This window comes from Marmota monax, unplaced genomic scaffold, assembly GCF_021218885.2.
Source record: "Marmota monax isolate L192 unplaced genomic scaffold, Marmota_monax_Labrador192_F-V1.1 WCK01_AAM20220418_F8-fsc00124, whole genome shotgun sequence".
Classification (NCBI taxonomy): Eukaryota; Metazoa; Chordata; class Mammalia; order Rodentia; family Sciuridae; genus Marmota; species Marmota monax.
This window is the reverse complement of record NW_026692505.1, coordinates 931,758-952,995: the sequence shown is the minus strand read 5'-3', so window position 1 is coordinate 952,995 and position 21,238 is coordinate 931,758. Positions and strand designations below refer to the sequence as shown.

General features: G+C 32.3%; 1 protein-coding gene across 3 annotated transcripts in view; it reads left to right on the top strand.

Annotated features, from left to right (window-relative positions):
- Kiaa2026 (KIAA2026 ortholog) overlaps positions 1–21,238 on the top strand; it is an 84,336-nt gene that overhangs the window by 2,378 nt on the left and 60,720 nt on the right. For 2 of the 3 annotated variants that reach the window (XM_046445814.2, XM_046445813.2), the window contains exon 2: positions 17,092–17,292. The exons of the other annotated variant lie outside the window; for it this stretch is intronic. In XM_046445814.2, coding sequence (XP_046301770.1) covers positions 17,092–17,292 — 201 coding nt within the window. The remainder of the gene's footprint in view (positions 1–17,091; positions 17,293–21,238) is intronic. 3 annotated transcript variants of the gene reach the window in all.

Genomic DNA, 21,238 nt, shown 5'->3' with positions numbered 1-21,238 from the left:
CAAATTAGATTTGTAAATTACTTTTAATATTTTATTTAGTGATTTGATACTTATGTAGTATGTTTGTTACTGTCTCCAAAGTGCATTTTGACTGTGATTCATAAGAAACAATCCACTTACATGTCATTATTTTTAAGCAGTAAAATACATTCAAATTAATGTCAAAAGATTTTAGATTTGGATGGAACCTTAAAGTTCTTCTTGTCTGTCTAGGTTTACAGTTTTGAAGCAAGGATTTAGAATAAGGCAAGAGAATAACTGAAGGGTCTAAGAAGTAGTATATAGATTTGACTGAATTATAGATGTTTTCAAAGCACTGCATGTTTAGCAAATCTTAGTCTTAAAAAAAGGGGAGGGTGACTGTTTCTCTTTTACATAAAGGTAAATTTTTAAATGTTTGAAATCATTCCCAGTGGCTAATGCTCAAACATATTTCCACGTGATTTTACTAGTCTTCATAATTAGGAATTGAACTTATAACATTGCATAGTTGACATTCCTCAGGGAAGAATGATAAAAAAATTCTTGTATTTATAGCAGAAAGTAATATGATGGTATGAAGTAGACAAAGTTCTAAATTCCTATATTTGTCTTGCAGCTGTATTTGATGTGTGCAAACACTTTGTGAATAATAGGTTTGCTATATCACACTTGGCATACTAAGAAATCATTTCTTTTTCATATTGGCCTAACATCTGAGTAATAACTATATAAGTGTTTTAAGTGGGTACAACTTTGAGAAAGTGTAGGTTACAATTATTTGGAATACAATTTAAATATGTAGATGTTCCAGAACAATATTGTATAGATTGTTCATGTGAATATGGTTTTTAGCAAACAGATGACTCATAAACCCTATATGTAAATATCTTTAAGTGGTAGATGGTATTTTAATAATAAAAACAGTGAATCACTCAGATGTTATTATTTAAGTTTTCTTTTGTCTTCTGCTATATATTTGTAAGACGCTAAATTGACTCCTAATTTCAAGTTTTGGAGATAACGTTATAGCTTCTTAGTGAGCAATAAATGAGGTATATTAGGTAAAGAGCATGCCACACTATCATTAAGAGAGTAGCCCAATGGTATTAGTACTGTGGACACGTTGTATATCTTGAGTCTCAATTACATCTATAAGAGGCTACATTAGTGAATTGTACAAATATTTAAATATCTGCTTAAATATTTGCTCAAAAGAATTCCATATTGAGCTAGATGTGTGCATTGCTTTTTTCTAAAGTGACACTATATTTTGAAGGGCCCAACACATCTTTTTAAAATTTTAATATTAAAAATACAGTTGTTGACCACCCATTGCTAAAGATACTACTTTCTCTATTATATGACATAATTATTCTTGGAAAGTTACATTTTGAAGAGATTTCATTCATTTGTTTGAGGCAACTAAGAAACTGCAGTTAGATATGGAGAAAATCACCCAAGTGGAAAGGAATGGAAAATAATAGAAAGTCATGCACAGAGATTTAAAAAATGTCATATGTTAATAAGAATCTTTACCTCTTCCAAAATTGCTTTTAAGATGCGAATGTTTTTGAAAGCTTTAAGAATATTGCTGTAGCTGGGCCCTGTGGCACATGCCTGTAATCCCAGCAGCATAGGATGATCGCAGTTTCAAAGCCAGCCTCAGCAATTTAGCTGTTTCAAAATAAGAAATAAAAAGGGTCAGGGATGTGGCTCAGTAGTTAAGTGCTCCTGGGTGTGATTCCTGGTACAAAAAAAAGAAAAAGAATATTGCCAAATAGCCAAAAGATTTTTTTTCCTGGTTTTAAAAGGTTATAAAAGACACTAAAAGAACTGAATTAAAATTTTAATTTTGGTCATTTAAGATAATGTTTTGGTGAAAATAATCTTGAGTATTCTTGTTAAAATTTTTTTTTGATTTTTCAGTTGTTGTTAAAAATGGTACTTGTAGGGGCTAAAAGTTTGTTCTTAACATATAGCTGTATATTAGTTCATAATTGATTCTTAGTGGACAGAATATTTTTCCTGGGGATGAGAATACAAAGCATTCTTATCAAGTCTTAAATTTTTTAAAAATAGAGGTATCCATTTACCTGGATACATTAACTGGATAAAAAGAATTCTGTACAGATTTGAATCCTCTAGTTAAATTTGCATTTTTATTGGCTTGCTTACACTCAATTAAGGTAAAAATTAATTGGGAATTTTAGCAAGAGGTTTATTTTTCCCAAGTAGTCTAATTCCTCCCAGCTCTCATTAAGTACTGTAATTCTGTCTCCTTTACATAAATCCTTAAAAATTGGGAACCTTTATAAGTAGAAAATCTGGATTTGCCTCTTATTCAGAAGTAGAGAACTACATGATAATAAATTCCACTTAATAGCCATTCTTAAACACCAACAACAAAACAGTGTTTTTTAAAGAAGGTCCTGAAAATATTTAAGGGCAATGATGAAAGTAGAAGGGTTCAATTAATAAGCTATTTATTGAACACTTGCTTTTTAGGACTTAGGGGACAGTCCCTATTCCCAAAGGGCTTAGAGGCTATTAGGAAGACACATATACAGGTGTGTAAAGGTTAGTAAAATACATTGAGGCTGTGATTCTTGAACTTGATTCATTTTCAGACTACTTGATGTCATGGTACTATCTACACAGCACCCTGAAACATTGATATATCTAGATGTATCACAGAATTTTTTGCTAAAGGGTCCAAATGATTTAAAACAAATTATGGAAGGAATCCCTTAATCAAAGAGATCCCATCTAGTACCCCACACACACTATAAATTAGGGAAACACGATTTAAAGATCACTTATGGATATTTTATAATAAATCTTGGTTTAGCTTATGAAATGATTATGTTCCAGGGGAGCATAATCTTAGGTCTACTGTGATGAGCTATGTTATACAGTATTAGGAGAGTGTAGACAGGTGATAATTACTATGTGGATGGGAGGAGCTGAGATTAAAATTTTTTATTAGATTTTATTCAACAGGTTATAGTTTGGAGCTAGCTTTTGAAAGAATGGATAGAATATTGATAGGAAAAATTGAGAAGTTTATTGAACAATTATTTTAACTATTCTATGCTGGATAATATGCAAAGCCCTAGATATAAAATGGTAAGCATGACCTTGTTCCTTACTTAAAGATAATAGGTGAATAGACACATACTCTTGAAGAAATAGGAGAGTATAGAGCATTCTGGAGGAATGGTTTATACCCAGTGTTTAGAGTATAGAATAAAGAGGACAAAGAGTGGCAAATTAAGTCTAGAAAAATAAGTTGGAGCTAATTATGGAGAACTTTGAATGCTTGTGTGGGAATTTACGATCTAGGCAGTATAAATTAATCACAGTTTTTGATTTAAGGGAGTGACAGGATGATCTTACTAGTATTTTGAGGTTCCAAGGCAGAAATGAAAGAAAGAAATCAGTTAAAAAGCTTTGAATTAATTCCATTAAGAGATAATAAGCAGTAGGAATAGAAAAGTGAATGAGGATACAAAATAGACTTTTTGTCAGCAGGTACTGTGGTAAATGGCAAACTGTTGGATATAGGGTGTGAGGGGAAGATGATGTCCAGAGAAATTGGATCATCTATGCCCAGGTAATTGTAATGCTTAGGGAACATGATAAGGAGGCATTCACTTGAAGACATCTAAGCTGAGAGTGTTTCGAAAGGTACATATGGAGCTCAGCATAGTGATGAGGGCTAGAGATGTTTAATGAAGGATTAACCTGCAAAATGATGGTGGTTGAAGAAATTAGATTGCCCAGGACACCATCTAATAAAGGGAACCAAAAGCAAAACATTTTATGAGGTGTGTTTTCAAACTTGAAAGAAAAAGATGATTAGAATAATTATGATTAAACTATTTATAACTTACATTAAAAGCTAAACAGCTCAATTAGAAAAAGCAACTAATGAAGCTAAAAAGAGTTTATTCTGGTATAAGTAAAAGGTATTTGAAAGACTATAAACTTACAAACTTTATTAAAGGGTTTTATTCCATTTGAAAATACTAAAATATTTGAAAATATTAAATAACAATTTAGATTGCATATAAAATTAAAATATCTTAATAAAGTCTAATACATTTTGACTTGTCTGTTTCTCATTGTATTTGTACCCTTGGATTTATTTTTACATTGCAGCAAAAAAATTATGGGGGGTGTTCATGTTGTACTTCAGCTTTCAAACCATCTTTAGGCTATCTCCATAAAATTAGCTTTGCCTAGAACAAATAATAGTCATTTTCATTTCCCAAGAACTTGCATAATATTATGAATCTTTAAAATTCATATTACCTGAGGGCTTGTTTTTTTGTTTTTTGTTTTAATGAGGAAAGACTAATAAGCCCCAATGAAAATATTATGTATCACCCAAACCTTTCATTATGTTGGGTTCCACCTGGGACCTATGAATGTAACTATTAATCATGCTTAAAAATCTGGATAGTAAGTATGTACACTTTGATAAAAAATACTAAGGAAAACCAACAGACTAGTAATAGTGGTTAGTGGTTGTTGCTAAGTAGAAAGATAAGGGGCAGTTTTCATTTTCTTGTAACTTTTCTATACGTGTATCCTAGATTTTCTACAATAAGCATATCACTTTTATAGTAAAATCAAATTTTTCATTGAATATTTTTTCCCTTTGGCATTTTCATATTTTTTGTTTTTAAAACTGCTTTTCAGTGTCAGTGGTAATTTGTCTAGCAGTAAGGGATTCCAAAACAGTAAAGGATTCCAAAATTTGCCTAAGTGATTCCTAGTGAGTTCAGGGGTTTCCCTCATCTTTGTTCTAAAAATAAAAAAAGACTCCATTTTACGTGGAAGGAAATAGACCATCTGAAAAGCTTTACATAGAAACATTTTCCGTAAAAGCAATTATAAAATATAGATTGTTTCCATGTTGGTCCACAAACAAAATTTTTGATATATCTGATTTTTAAAATTTGAAGATATTAAAAATAACCAATAAACAAAATAGTATCCCTCTCATTGGTAATTACCTATCCCCTCTTTTGTTTGTCTTCATGACTTTTATTGTAACTAAGTATGTACTATACTATTATGTAATTAATATTAAACTACCTAGATAATTTTTATGCATAATAAAGTTTGAAGACTGATGCTTCAGGGTATAGTACCTGTTTCATGTATGATTTCACTTTACAATTTAGTTTTTTTATTGAAGTATATCTATAGCACTACTTTTATGATTGTTAGTTTGTGTTTTGGGTTATAGTTGGAATGGTGGGAGAGAAATGAGAAGCAGATATCTTCATGTGGAAGAGAGCTTTAAGTAACTGGTAAATAGTGAGGGTTGGTGTTTTGAAGGGTATTAAGTTAGGAGATGTGATATGAGGTGTCTTTTATCATTCAGAAAAAGCATGAAGCCCCTAAAATCATGAGTTTGGCATAGGCTATTACACAAAATTCTTTGGTTTTACATTGTTCAAAACATTTTATTTATTAGAGATTTTTGAACATATATAAAAGCAAAACAGAATATTTGAACTTCCCTGCATCCTTTACCTAGTCTCCAACAATATTTATGACCAGTTTTGCCCTGTCTACTCTTTCTGTATATTTCCCCTGTTCGGTATAATTTTGAAGCAAATCACTGATAGCAAATGATTCTGTAAATACTTTGGATTACAACTGTCAGAGATAAGTACATTTTCATTTTAAATATAACTAGAACAACATGTTATTTTTATTAATAACATATATACAGTCAGTGAACATTTCTGATTATTTCAAAAATTGTATATATATATATATTTTTTTTTTTTGGTGATGCTGGGGATTGAACCCGGGGCCTTGTGCATGCTCTACCAACCAAGCTATATCCCCAGCCCCTCAGAAATTGTATTTTTAATATATATACACACACAATTTCTAAGGCCACATATCATGATTGGTTATGTCTTTTAATCTTTCTCTGTCTCTTTTTCCCTGTCCCTCCTCTCACTACTATCCACCCTCTTCTTGCAGCAAAATCATGTTGAAGAAACCAGGTTGTTATCTGAAGTTTCTTATAGTCTTAGATTCTGCTGATAGAATTCTGTTTGGTTGTCCTCTGTTTTTCCTATCAGTTGATTTGGTTCTAGGAAATTCACCAAATTCAGGATCAGTTTTTGGAGGCAGAGTGGTGGGCAGGACTATTTCTTTAGGTAATGTTGTATTCATCCATCAGGCTTTGGTTTTACATTTTAAATCAATTATTAGATTTAACATGATGAATGTGGAACAGAGCTTAAAGTAACTGGTAAATAGAGGGATGGTGTTTTTAGGGATATAATTTTTCTAAATGCGGTAAAATGAAAGGTAACGAATGGTGACTTATATATATAATGGTGACTTATATATACTTTATTTTTATGTGGTGCTGAGGATCGAACCCAGTGCCTCACGCATGCTAGGTGAGCGCTCTGCCACTGAGCCACAACTCCAGCTCTTCATTTATTTTATACAGTTAAAATTCAACTGTTGGACTATATGGCAAATAATCTTTTCATAGTTTCATCCTCTGGTGGAGTTTAGAACATGAAAGTAATTTTCATGGCAGGCTATTTTATTTATAATTTGAGAAACTGATTTTAATTTAGAATTATATCAAAACATTCTAAGAGTAAATCCTGTTACACAGAGGTGATAGGTTAAAAACCATTAAAAAAATAATAATAAAAGGGAGCCTTAGCTTAAACTCAAAGACACTGGGCCCTGCCGCAGCCCGGCTGGGCAAAATAACGGGGGTGGGGGTAGGGTGACAAGCAACTTGAAGGTTGAAACGGGAACTGCTTTATTGCAGGGCAACAGCGGTATATATAATCAACTGATTACACACAGCTTGATTCAATTAGTATCATCTAGATACAGCAATCAGCCAATAAGGAATCTCCATCATCTTAATGGCTCTGTGGCGTTGGTTCACAAACCACTCCTTCTGGCAAACTGCCAGGCGCCATCTTAACTTGGTTGTGGCCCTCAACAAGGCCCTATGTTTTTAATCCATTTAAACTTATTTGTATGATCTTACATATTTGCTGTGAGTAATAATACTACTTTCTGTTTTCCTCTTTTGATTTTGGGGAATAATTAAAGAGGTCCAGGTTTAACTGTCACAGTAATGCTTTTGCACATTATCAGGCAAAGTATTTCTTTTTTTCTTATTTCTGTACTGGGAATTGAACCCAGGTGTGATTTACCACTGAGCTACATACTCAGTCTTTATTTTTATTTATTTATTTATCTTTTGAGACAGGGTCTCACTAAGTTGCTGAGGTTGGCCTCAAACTTGAGATTTACCCTGCCTCAGCCTCCTGAGTTTCTGAGATAACTTATCGGGCAAAGTATTATATTTATTGACCTCAGAGCTGTTTGGATGATTTTTAAATTTTGTGTTTCTCTTTTATAGTTCAGTATGAGTTCCAAGCCTATATAGGTCTTTAAGGTGTTCATCTATGACCATTTCTCCGCTCAAATACAGTACACAGTAGTGTGTGTGTGTGCATGTATGCATATTTTAATTTTTTAAGAGAGAAGATACAAAGAGTTAATAGGTTATCAGAAAGCCACAGACTCAGAAAAAATAAGAACCAAAGGTTTAGACCACAGATTTAACAGATGTCTAGTAAGTCATGATGATGTGTGGTTACAGTGGAGAAAATTCAATTTAACTAACTGAAGGAAAAAATAGGCCTTTAAGAGAAATAACAGAGAATGTGAATAGTATCTGAAGATAAATATTCTTATATTGTGTCCAAGATTGTACTATGAACTGTTTAGAAAGAGAGTTTAATTCTGACCTTTAAATGATAGTTTTGTCCTGCATTAAGTTGAAGGAAAAAAAATTTAGAAACAGCCCTCTTCTTATTCTAGGACTCTGAAAGAGTGACTATGATGTTTTATATTGTAGACATCATACCTTTGTGAGTAAAGTGAGTTTATTTCTTGTTTTGCCAGTGACACTTATATATTGAATAAGATATTGGTTTTCCCTAGAATTTCATTCATTGGTCATTAACTTCATAATATACAGAACAATTTCACAACATTTGAAATGTCCTCTTTTCTACTTAGGAAGCCCCTTTACTTTTTCTTCCTACATGTAGGTAAATTCTAATCATTGTTTGAGGTCCAGCTCAAATATCATCTCTTCAGTACAGTCTGATATAGAATGAATTGCTCCCTGTCCCCCACTCTGTATTCTATGATTCTTTGTTTTGCATCTGTTTATAGCACTTAAAAACAAAACACAAAATATTATATTGAGGATCAGTCTGTCTATCTGGATTAGAATTTCTATAAAGGCAAATGATATGTCTTATTCATTGCATTTTTTAGGGTTTGTGGCATATACAACATGAAATAGTATTGCCATATTAAGCCCACATTCCTGCTTGTTGTTCATGACAAAACAGAGTTGTTATCTCCTCAGGAAAAATTCTTTGCCCATCTCTGCTTTTCAGCATATATTAGGTATATTCCTCTGTTTTTATGGAACCCATCATTTGAGTGCATATTTGTTTTGAAGTTTTAAAAAACGACAATGAAGTTGTCTGTTTACCTCTTTGCCTTGCTACATTTTAAGATTTTCTCAGACATTTTTGTATATGTAGAAACTGTAGTGCAAAGGAGTTCAATAGGTATTTCTTGAGTTGAATAGAGATATCATATTCTCCCTTAAAGGAGAATGTGTTCAAAAGCATAGTAGGTAATAGATGGTTAATGTGGTATGATAGATACAGCTCTTACATTTAACATATTTATAATGCTTATTATCTGATAAACACTAGAGGGGAATTCAAAGATGAATATAGAAAGGCAGGAGTTGATATGAAGTTGATGTTTAGGTCATTCTGGGCAACAAGAATAGCATATTTAAAAGTGCAAAGAGAAAATAGCCTGTATATAATTATACTACTGGATAGTTAGGGAATAGCCAACAGTTAGTTTGGCTAGAGTGTAGTTTAATATAGAAAAGTATTAGGAGAGCCTAATATGCTGTGCTAATAGTCTGATATTCCATATCAGAAGTTATTGTATTAAAAGCTTTTAAATTAGGGAATTATAAGGAGCACATGTGAAATGGAGGAGAAAACTAGTATCAGTTTGGTATTTTCTCATCCCTTAATTTTCAGCATATCTTATTCTTTGACTTCCAAATTAAAAGATTTGCATTGACTTTCTTAGATTTGGTGTATGTGTGTACAAATGTGTCTGGAAATTTTTGTTTTAAATGTTAAAGAAATCCTGGTGTTGTGCTAGGAAATAAAAGAAAGACTACTTTCTTTTGCCAGAATAGGTAATATGCTAGATTGACATCACTATATTATTTAGATTGGGTTTAGTGGTTTTGTTTCTATACTTGAATAATTTTAGTCTTCTCCAGTTCTCAGAAAAAAAAAAAATTGTTAAATCCAGAATTTTACCAATCTGAAGTTTTTCTGTTTAACTGGTTATTCTGTTCTACCAAGTTATTTTTCAAAACGTTTGTCTGCCAATAACAAAATGAACTGTATTTTTTAGAACACACACGCTGTACCACAGGAGCTCTTCAGGAATTCCCTCAGAGCCCAGCTGCCACCTCCGGCTTCCCACAAGCCTCTCAACCCCCCCACCCCTCCTGCTCTTGAGGCCAATGGGCTGGGTCGTGTGGGCGGAGTCAAAAAAAGTCCCCCAATGAGCAGCTCCGTGGTCTGAAAGGGCAGGGAAACAGCCCAATGAGCATCACCACAGAGGACCCAATCAGCTGGCAGCTAGAAGTTTGCTGGGGCGCTGTGAGCCAATCATCAGCTGGTAGCTGGAAGTTTGCTGGCAGCTGGAAGTTTGCTGGGGCCCCTTTGGCTGTGGCTCTCAAAATCTATTGGTTATTTTTAAGACTTAAATTTTAGAGGGGGTTGAAGCTCAGTGATAGAGTGCTTGCCTAGCACATGTGAGGCACTAGGTTCAATCCTCAGCACCACTTACAAATAAATAACTAAATGTATTGTGTCCATCTATAACTAAAATTTTTTTTTAAAAAACTTGTATTTTAGGGCTGGGATTGTGGCTCAGTGATAGAGCACTTGCCTTGCATGTGTGAGGCACTGGGTTTGATTCTCAGAAGCGCATATAAATAAATGAATAAAATAAGAGGTCTGTCAGAAACTAAAAATTTTTTTTAAAAAGACATTTTAAAAGTTTTATGGCAAGAATATTTAAATTATAGGGTAGCTGAAATTTTAATTTTTTTATCAACAGTCTAAATTCTTTTGCTATTGATAGTTAACATTTATGTATTTCTTTCAATATCCTATATACTCTGTTAAAAACTATGGTTGAAAGCTCTTTGAAGATTTGGAAAACATAAAGTTATCAAAAAATTAAGATTGAAAAAAAATCACCCATCTCATCATATAGAGGTAATTGTTATAACAGCCTCTTTAGCCTATCTATATACATATATATTATTTATTCACACAAAATTCAATATAATTTTTTTGTTTTTGTACTGGGGAATTGAACCTGGGGGCACTTAATCACTAAACCACATCCCCAACCCTTTTTTATTTTTTATTTAGAGACAGGGTCTCACTGAGTGGTTTAGTGCCTTGCTAAGTTGCTAAGGCTGGCTTTGAACTCGCACTCTTCCTGCCTCAGCTCAGGAGGGATTATACACATGTGCCACCATTGCCTGGATCAATATAATTTTTGATTTCACATATATGCTTTTTTATATCCCATTTATCACCTATAAAGATTTTATTTTATTTGTGTAAATGTTGTTATGCAGAAAATTATTTTATTTCAGCATTTTCTGTTCTACATTAACAGCCGTAGGACCCTATGGTGGTTTTTTTGTTTGTTTGAATGGTAGGGTCTTTTTCCTAAATATTTTTAGTTTTTGTCATTGTGGATTAGGTATATTTTGTTTTGTTTTGTTACCATTCCAACTCTATTTAAGAAGTAGGTTGAGATCATCAGTTATGCCATGATGAGTTTGTGAGACTTACAGTAAGACTTTACCTTAAAAATATTTTTGTTTTTTCACATCACACAACTAGTTTTCTAATGTTTTCATTACTTCACTGTGTTTTTTAACTGTACTTTTCAACAGTTAATTGGTTTATCAGTCTAGAGCAAGGATTAGAACTAGAACCCAGCAGAAAATTTGAAATTGTTTTATTATAATTTTAATAATTGTTAACATTTATTGTCACTGTGTAACTGTTTGCAGTGCTTTAGGCATATGAAATTAATCCTCAGAACACTAGATGATTGTTGATTTATATAACCTGTTTACAAATGAAGACACTGGGGTACAGAAAAATTAATTTGCCCAGACAAATTAATGGCAGATTTGAATCCATCCAGTTTGACTCCAGAGCCCAGGCATCTAAATCAGTGCTGTGCTGTTATGAGCAATAGCTGTTAAGGATTGAGAGAAAGAGGTCTTTTCTACTGAGAGAGAGACTGGAGAAAAGGATCATAAGAAATTTCAGGGAATAAGGAACATTCAGATACCTTTAGTAATAAGATTGACAGTATTTGTAATATAGATAATTAAAAATCATTATGTATATAAAATGTAACTATAAATCTAAAGGAAATGGTTGAAATGTAACTATTATATATATGGATTTTGTTAGCAATCCAGTGATTAGTGTTTGTACTATTAATAGTTTATTAATTTTAAAAATAATGTGTATATCTGGTGGCAAAAAATAAACAGTTCAAGAAATAACTCAATGAAAAATAAAGGTCCTTCTCTCACCAATTCCAGGGGCTCCTGCTGTTAAGAGGCTACTATTTTTAATAGTTTCTGATATTCAGTTGGGTGTCTTATTAGTTATTTCACTTTAACATGTTTAAAATGGAACTTTTGGTTTGGTTTATGTGTTGTTTTTTTTTTCTTAATCTTTAGAAAGCCTTATCTTAGTAGATTTTACCTACTACCAGGTGTTTCTAGCCATAAAGCTAGTGTTTTTCACTGATTCTTCTTTTCACTTATTCCCCATATGAATATGTCAATTGTGAGCTTTCTGTCTCTAAAATATATTTTAAATTTTGTGTATTTCAATGGTGAGAGCATGCACTTAGCATGCCTAGGGTCCTAGGTTCAATCCTCAGCACCAAAAGTAAATAATAATCATTCAATCAATCTTGTATATTTTTCTCTACTGTTACCACTCGAGTATAAGCCATTATCATCTGCTGAAATACTGCTATAGTTTCCTAACTTATCCTGCTTCTCATTTTTTCTCCTACTCTATTTTCTGCTGATAAGCCAGAATGGAATGTTTAAAGTAGACATTAAAAGAAGTCAGTACTCATCTTAAAACTAAATGCTTCATTGACACTTAGGTTACAGTAAAAGGACTTTGACTTTCTTTTCTTCCTACATACCTGCTAAAATGTTTCTCATCTCAGGGCCTTTATTTTTATTTTTTTAACATATTTTTAGTTGTTGATGGACCTTTATTTTTTTCACTTATTTATATGGGTGCTGAGAATCGAACCCAGTGCCTCACACTTGCTGGGCAAGTGCTCTACCACTGAGCCACAACTCCACCCTCTCAGGGCCTTTATACTTGATATTTTATCTAGAATATTCTGTTCCTATTTTTTTTTTTTTTTGTTTTATGACCTGCTCCTCCTCCTGTTACTTCCTCAGAGTAACTTCCTAATTCTTGACTATCTTTCACAGAACTTACAGTATATAATTTAGAACTTGTATATTATGTCCATATTTGTTTACTTGCATTTTATATATCTTCTTTACTGTCATTAAGCTCAGTAAGAAGTCTTGCCAGTAAATGTTGATGCCAACACCTAGCCCACTACCATGCACTTAATATTTAATGAAGGAATAAATGAGATGAATGAATGGATCTGTCTAGCATTTGGGTCAAGAGAGAGGTTGAAGTCCAACTTTATTTTTTTTTTAAATGTCCAGCCAAATGTAACATTACTTTTTTCCATTGTTTTGAAATACCATCTTTAGGATATGTTTTTGGTATATATGGATCTAGTTTCAAGTTTTCTCCATTGTGCTCTTGACTCATTTTCTGATGAGTTATTATTTTTAAGTATTTTTTTAGTTGTCAACGGGCCTTTCTTTTTATTTATTTATTTGCTTGTTTATTTATATGCAGTGCTAAGAATCGAACCCAGTGCCTCACACATGCTAGGCAAGTGCTCTATCACTGAGCCACAACCCAGCCCTATTGTCATTACTTTAAAATTTATTTTAACATCTGATATAGTGAGTCTTCTATTAAAATGTCTCCCCCAGGTTTTTTTTAATGTTTATTTTCTATGAAATATGTAGCTTTTTAATAATGTAGTGGAATCAACATTGTTTCACCCATGTTTGATCACTTGGCATAAAAAATACATGAGAAAACATTAGAAATTATAAGTTTGTGGAATATAAGGATGATATTCTTCCTATTCATTAAATGAAAAGAGAAGTTGGTAACATTGCTTTCTTTCTATGGACACTATAACATCCACTTGTCACATCCTCCTAATTTCAGCTCTTGTCAGATTTCAGTATCACTGTTAGATCTATTATTTCAGGTAGACAGGGGCAAGACTCACCCTGTATTTCATGTTTGTGCCATTGTCTGAATCTGAAAGTGTCCTCAATTTACGATTTACTACTTTAGAGCCTCATCATTTTTTTGTCAGATATATAGGGGAGTTGGTCAGAAATAGGCAGCCAGGGTATCTGCCTGTCTTCTTTGCAGACTCATCACAACTTTATCGTCTTGTGGGAAACATGAATATCTGGACAGTGAGAATGACTTAGGGAACTTCTGTTCTGCCTGCTCTGAATTTTTCTGTTGGCAAGAGATAGCTGTAGCAGTAATAATAATGTGGAAAAAAATAGCCCTAACTCAACTCAAAATGCTTACCAAACTTGTTAAAGTTAGTAAGGCACTTTTCAAATACCACTTCTATTTAAATAAAAACTTTACATTTACCTTTGTACTGTCCTTAAATTCAAAACAAAATCAGGAAATAAATATATTCTAAGCAATGTATTTGGTTTTGAAAAATAGCTCTAGTTGTCTTCATTTTTTTCTTTTGGACATTATTTATTTGGTGCCATTTCAGAAATGAACAAAGGCTTTGAAATGTTTTTTAACTCCTAAGATTCTTTTCACTTAATCCCTTACTAAAGTTGCCATCTTGAATTTTACTAATGAACGCCTTCTTGCTCAATCCTTGGCTTTTACTTCATCCTTTCTCATTCTACCTGGAAAATTAAACAGTTTAGAGCACTTAGTATTTAAGCACTTAAGCTCTTCTCTTTTGGCCTCTGTTATTCCATTTATTAATTTCTGTTATTCTGTAACTCATCTTTTTTAACATTTTTTATGACTTTATTTTATTTATTTACTTTTTATGTGGTGCTAAGGATCGAACCCAGTGTCTCACCTGTGCTAGGCCAGTGAGCTCCAGCTCCAGCTCCCCTTTAATCTTTTTTAATCTCCTTCTTTTACTGTGTTCTTACTTGTAACCCTCAATAATTCCTAAATTTATACCTTTTATATCTTACATCCCTATACTTATTCCTGTTGAGATATTGTTTATTTTTTATGGCCTTCTTTATCACTAACACTCCCAAGTCAATATTTTAAGTCCTTCCTTTTTTAACATTTGATGTAATAGTTACACAACTGTGACTACAAAATTCTATGGACAGAAATATGTAATAGTCACAGTTGTGTAACTATTACATCAGATGTTAAAAATGAAGTATTTCTAACCTAAATCTCTTCCCTAATTTTTCTAAATTTTTTTCTACTTTAAGGTTTTCATTAGAGGTGTCATCATTGTTTCAAGTTGAATGTTAGTCATCTTGGATGTTCATAGTTTTCATTCCATTTGTACAAACTGTCATATTCATTGCTGAGTTCCTGTTGCTCAGTAAATATATTAAATGAATTAATTAAGTTGTATGAATGGGTATTTTTGTCTTTATTTAGTAGCTTCTCTCTTTCTGCTTACCTAAAACTGTTTTTTCTGCCAAATCTAGCACAAGTTCTTGACAAGAGAATACAAGATAGTACAGAGAGGTTGAGTAAAATAAGAGTTTTAAAATATTCTTTGAAATTCATAACTGGAAGATTATTTGGGGAGAATAATTTCATTAGAGTAGGTATAGATAAATACCATGTTATAGTAGATTGAGATGTGAATGAAAGTTGAAGTAGATCATCAGTTGAGATGTGACTCTTCAAGGGGAATACAACTTAGACATGCTTATATGCTAAAGGCACCTAGCAGTTAGAGAAAGAGAGGTTGAAGATGCAGAAGATATTTAATAAAATATAAATTCTGAAGACCTTTGAAGTGATTAGTTTTTGATCAAAATATTGGAGGCGCATTTTTCACTAAACAAAGTAAGGATGAGCCTGTATTTAGATAATTTTGGTTTTTGAGAAGCAGGAAGTTAATTGAGCTTATTTCAGAATGGAGCTCTTACTGTTATTTTTTCTGTGAAATAAATATTGGACAGAGTCAACTTCCAAGTGATGGTGGGTAATGTGGTGAAGTTTTTTTGAATAAGGATGACATTAGAAATTGCTGTTCTGGAGAACAAAAGAGGAAACTGCCCACCTTCAAAGAAGTCTTCTTAGTCGCAGTTGAGCCCAGTTGTGTGTATAGTTAGAAAACAGACTGCAAGGTATTTTCACTGTAGTGCTTAATAATGGAGTTAAAGGAGTAAAGAGGCTTTGGGCTGAGATGTAAGAGAAAGTCTAAGTACCTGAGATAGAAAAGATAATTGGCATGGGAGATGATTTAAGTTACTCATGTATTGAGTTTAAACTATTTAAATACATGAATAACTAAAAGAGGCTAAATTGTATTACAGCAAATGAGTCAAAGAACGAATCAGAGATCTAGATGAGGATAAAGAAGAATTTCAGAGGGAATAACAATTGGAAGAATAGAAGATCAAGATCTTGTAGAAGTTTAATAATTTGTGACAAATTCTTTTTTGTGGATATGAAAACATTTTGTTTATCAGGTAGTTATAAACTACCTGATGAGAATAGTGGTTTTCAAACTAACTTCATGAGCAGAAAAACAAATTTAATATGTATCCCCAGAGTACGCACATTCATTTATAAATCATGTAAATGTTATTTTATACCATAAAGATTTATGTTTTAGTGGACCTTTAGACAGTTTATAGGAAAGCAGAGAAATATAAGGTCAACATTTAATTCATGTAAATTCCTATCCAATATGTTGATTGGTTACTTTTGAGTATTGACTTGATTTTGTTGTTGTGGAAACAATGTGTACAAAACCTTCAGAGGCTCTGGCGTATCTTAGAAAAGTGGAAGAGCTTATGTTTTCCTGGAAGCTTTTTATAATTAACCCTCATATAATAGATACTAATTCAGAAATCAGTAGTTAGCCTAGCTTTTAAAACTTCCCAAGATTAATGTACTGTTTCTCTTTTCATTGTAAATGTTTTTAATCAGTTATTTTAAATTCATTAAGGGACTCATGAATAACTAAGCAAACTTCTAAGAAACTTTTTTATCATTATTCTTAAGCATTAGATTAGTATCCCAGTGTATTAATAAAAACATAGAAGGAGACATGATGAGATTGAAGAGGAAATGTAGGTTCCTAGATTCTTAAACAATTTAGTTGAAAGTTTTCCAAATTTCAACCTACAATCATATATTGTAAAGCTGTATTTTTTTTATAATTTCCTCAAAGTGTTCATGTATCATTGTAAATTTTCTTTCCCAAAATGTTGTTATACTTTTTCTCATACCAATGTAGTATGAAATATATCTCAAACAATAAATTTTTCCATTAAAGAATTAATATAGTGCTTTAAGTATTAACTTTAATATTTCAGTTTTAATATTTTTTAAATATAGAGAAGGGACTGACAGACTAATTATATGATGTGATTAAAGAAAGTTAGAAATTATGTGGGGAGGATAAAAAATAGGTTTATCTAAATACTTTTAATGTAGGTAGAAAACAAGATTCTTCTTAAGATGCTGTTAAAGTGAGTTTATTGCTTATCCCAAAGATTTGACCTTATAAATTGACTTATTCTTCTCCAAGGCACTTGAGAGAAAAGACAACGATAGCAGTTACATCTAGAGGCTATTATGGATTGGAGGATGAAAAGGGAACTGCATGCACTTCAACAAGGCGTCGGTCAACACCTCGAAGTTTGGCAGGCTTGACAAGTGGAGTTTTTGAATCTATAATGGTTCAAGTTTTGAGACAGGAAGAACAGCTGAGAGCAAAAGAAGAAAAAAGGTAAATGTTAAAAAAAAAAAAATGAGTTACATGATGTTCAGATTTCCAGGCATTACTTTTCAAAGAGTAGGTTGCATAACTTTTCTGTACCCATATCCAATTCCTGGGTCCTTTTATATAGTATTCCAAAATGCAATATCACCAGAGTATAAATTCATAATGAAATAGCACAGTGAAATTTTTTTAAAAATATATAAAACAAATTACCTTGAAGCTTATAAAAAATAATTTCTATAAAAGATTTCATAATACTTTCTAGATTTCTCTTACTACCTCAAAGGAATTTTAGATTAGATGAATTTTATGTATATTTATAGTTTTAGAATGGAATCACAGACCTTTAAAATTAGGAGAAACTTCAGAAATTATGTAGTTCAAGAATAACATATAAATTGACCTCTACCAGTTCTTCCATTGATATACATTTCCTGATTAACTGAGCTTATTTTGGATTTATCAGGAAAATGTGTTATGCTCAATTAGTGGTACCTTCTAAGTACTGGGAGCATAGAGTGATGGCACTTATATTACATTTTATTTACAACAAAAGGAAATTAGGGCCTAGAGAGGTAAGTGAAACTCAAGTTAACTGTATTAGGAGTGATTGCTGATGGAATAGGGACTTGCTAATGCTAGTCAAAAGGCAATTTATAATATATTGCTACTTTTTTTTTTTCTTTTGGTGGAGCTTGGGATTGAAACCAGGGCCTCATGCATGCCAGGCAACTCTTATCACTGAGCCACATCCCCAGCCCCATTAGAAATGTTGCTTTTCTTAATAAATGTAATTTGCTTTGATATTTGTAGGATTAAAACTCATCCTTGAAACTTTCTGTTCATGCTTTTATAGCAGTTATTAATTTTGGAACCCTCTGTGAAATAACCTTTTTTCCTATGTAGAGCCCCATAGAACTTTCCTGTTGTAGGACAGGAGAGAGCAACTGGAAAGGGATAAAAATCTAACAGTAGTATATGATAGATTGACTGGGTAGAATTAGGGAAAAAAAGAAGGCTTATAAGAAGTCTGTAGTAATCTTGACCTTCACTACTAGTTATTGGAAACAGGGAGAAGTCAGGTTGTTCTGGGAACAGTTAACAGGATTTGGGTACCTTCCTTGATATAGGGAGAACAAAGGAAGAGACAAAAAATGACTCTAAAAGTATTAATAATAATAATAGTAACAAGAAGATAAAATAATGGTTAGCATTTATTAAGCATGACTACTGGGCCAAATTAGCTCTAAACACTTACATGTATTCAACATTTATCCTGAGTCACACAGAGATAAGTAACTTGCCCAAGGTCAGGCAGTTTTTGAATGGTGAATTTAAGATTGGAACCCTCTATTCTATCTCTAGATCTTGCACTCCTAAGCAGCTTTCCTTAAGATTTGTTAAAAAAAAAAAAAAAAAGGATGGGGTAAAGGGGTGGAAGACAGCAAAGAAAATGAAAAATCTTGAAAATGTGAGTCCAGTGTAGAAAAAGAACAGTGAACATATTTTGAATAAGTGTTTCGAAGTGATTATGGAAATATTTAAGCATCCTAGTAGGAATGGCTAGTAGGAAACAAGAAATTTAACTAAGTCTTCTTCCTTTCTCCAGTCTTTAATATATTTATATGTGCTTGACACCAAATAAGCATGGGAGAATAAACCATGGGAGAAAAGTCGTTCATTAATGTCTTAACAACTATGATAATTTAGTGGATTAATATGAATTGAGCTATCTTTTCAGGTATAGGGTTAATGTCTTTATTTTTAATTGTAGAATATTTTAAACATAAAGCAAAGAGTAAATAAGATTACAGTGAAACTCTATGGACCCACAACCCAGCAGTTTTAAAAGAAATTAAGCACAGGTATAAGCAAAGCTCCCTATACTTTTCTTATGCTCTAGAAGAAACCACTATCCTGAATTTTTATTATTCCTGTGCATTTTATTATTGAATTGTAAAAATTCTTTATATATTCTGGATACAAGTCTTTTGCCAGATGTATATGTCTTATAAATATTTTCTCCTGTCCATGACCTGCCTACCTTCTTATTTTCAGTGTTTTTCTAGAGCAAAAAGTTTTTAGTTTTGAATTTAATTTATCTCTTTGAAAATGCAACAACCAACCATTGAACTTTATAGGATTTTTGTTGTTTAAATATGTTGGCAAAGACTAGGGTTGTAGCTCAGTGGTAGAGCGTGTGCCTAGCATGTGTGAGACACTGTGTTCAATTCTCAGCACTTCACGTAAATAAATAAATAAAGTAAAGGTTCTTTGACAACTAAAAAATAAATAATTATGCTGCTGAAAGTATATTTAGGATATTAAAATTTGGTGAAAGACAGATTTATAAATTTTTTCACAGACATATGCTTAATGCCTTATTAGTTGGTGTAATTTTCTTCTTATAAATCACATTTGGGGGAATATAAAATATATACTGAAAACAGAGTGCTGAAAAATATGGGAAAAAGCTGAGACCCAGAATGATAATCTGATTGTCCTTGTTTGTTATTGTTGTGAACTTAAGTCTTGGGAATGATATTTTCTAATATCAATGTTTTTTCTATATTTGTACTGTCTTTAACCTAGCGGAAAAAACAGATATTTACCATTTGTGAGGTTTTTCTGTGTGTATATGTGATTTTTATAAGAAATTTTAGCTTACCCAGGCAGACATGTAATCCCAGTGATACAGTAGGCTGAGGCAGGAGGATACCAAGTTCAAAGCCAATAGCAAGGCCCTAAGCAACCTAGTGAGACCCTGTCTCAAAATAAAAACACAAAAGGGCTGGGGATGTGGCTCAGTGGTTAAGCATCACTGTGTTCTGGTACTCCCACCCCCCAAAAATTAAATTTTAGCTTACCTAAAATTATAAAAACCCTTTTTTTGTGGGGAGTGTTACCAGGGTTCATTTAACCACTGAACCAGACCCCCAACCCTTTTTAATATTTTGTTTAGAGACAGTGTCTCCTTGAGTTGCTTAGGACCTTACTAATTTTCTGAGGCTGGTTTTGAACTTGTGATTTTCCTGTATCAGCCTGCAGAGCCGGTGGGATTACAGGCATGTGCCACCATACCCAGCTATAAAAATCATTTTTAACCAGACATTTCTAAGTTTTGTTTTTTATGGTTATGTCTTTATCTGTTTGAAGTTAATTTTTGTGTGCAAAATTCAGTTCATCAGTTTTTAAAATATTTTGTGCTTTTTGTGACCTACATAGGATTTTTTGGTTAACCAAGGTTATGAAAATTTTTCCCCCACCATAAATTTCTAAATTTCAGTTTTTATGGTTCTATCTATTATCTATTTGAAATTAATTTGTGTATGATGTGTAAGGTTAGGATAAAGTTTATTTTTCCCCCCAGAGATATCCAGTATCATTTATTTGGGGCGGGGGGGAGGGGAGACTCACTACTGATTTACCTTTGCATTTTTGTTGAAAATCAATTAGACATATATATATGAATCTTTCTATAGGTCTTTCTTTATGTTAATAATATTTTTATATGATTACTGTAGCCTTATAGTAAGCTTTGAAATTAATGATATGAGTCTTCATTTTTTTGCCCCAAATTTGGTCATATTAAGATCTTCACATTTCCATGTACTTTTAGAATCATATTGTGAATTTACACAGGAAAAAGAAATAAGCCTGAGGGACTTTCAATTAGAATATATGGATACTTGTTAATTTCTAGGTAATTGTTTACTTTCCCTCAGCAGTATTTTATAGTTTTCAGTGAAATGGTTTTTGCATATTTTGTTAACTTTTCCCTTATATTTTTCATGTTTTTGATGCAATTGTAAATCACTTTAAAATTTAATTTGCAATTATTTATTGGTAATATATACAGAAATACAATTTTTAGTGTCGTGACCATTTGTTTTTTCTCTTAATTCTGTCAGATTTTGCTTCATGTAATTTGAAATTCTATTAGATACAGACA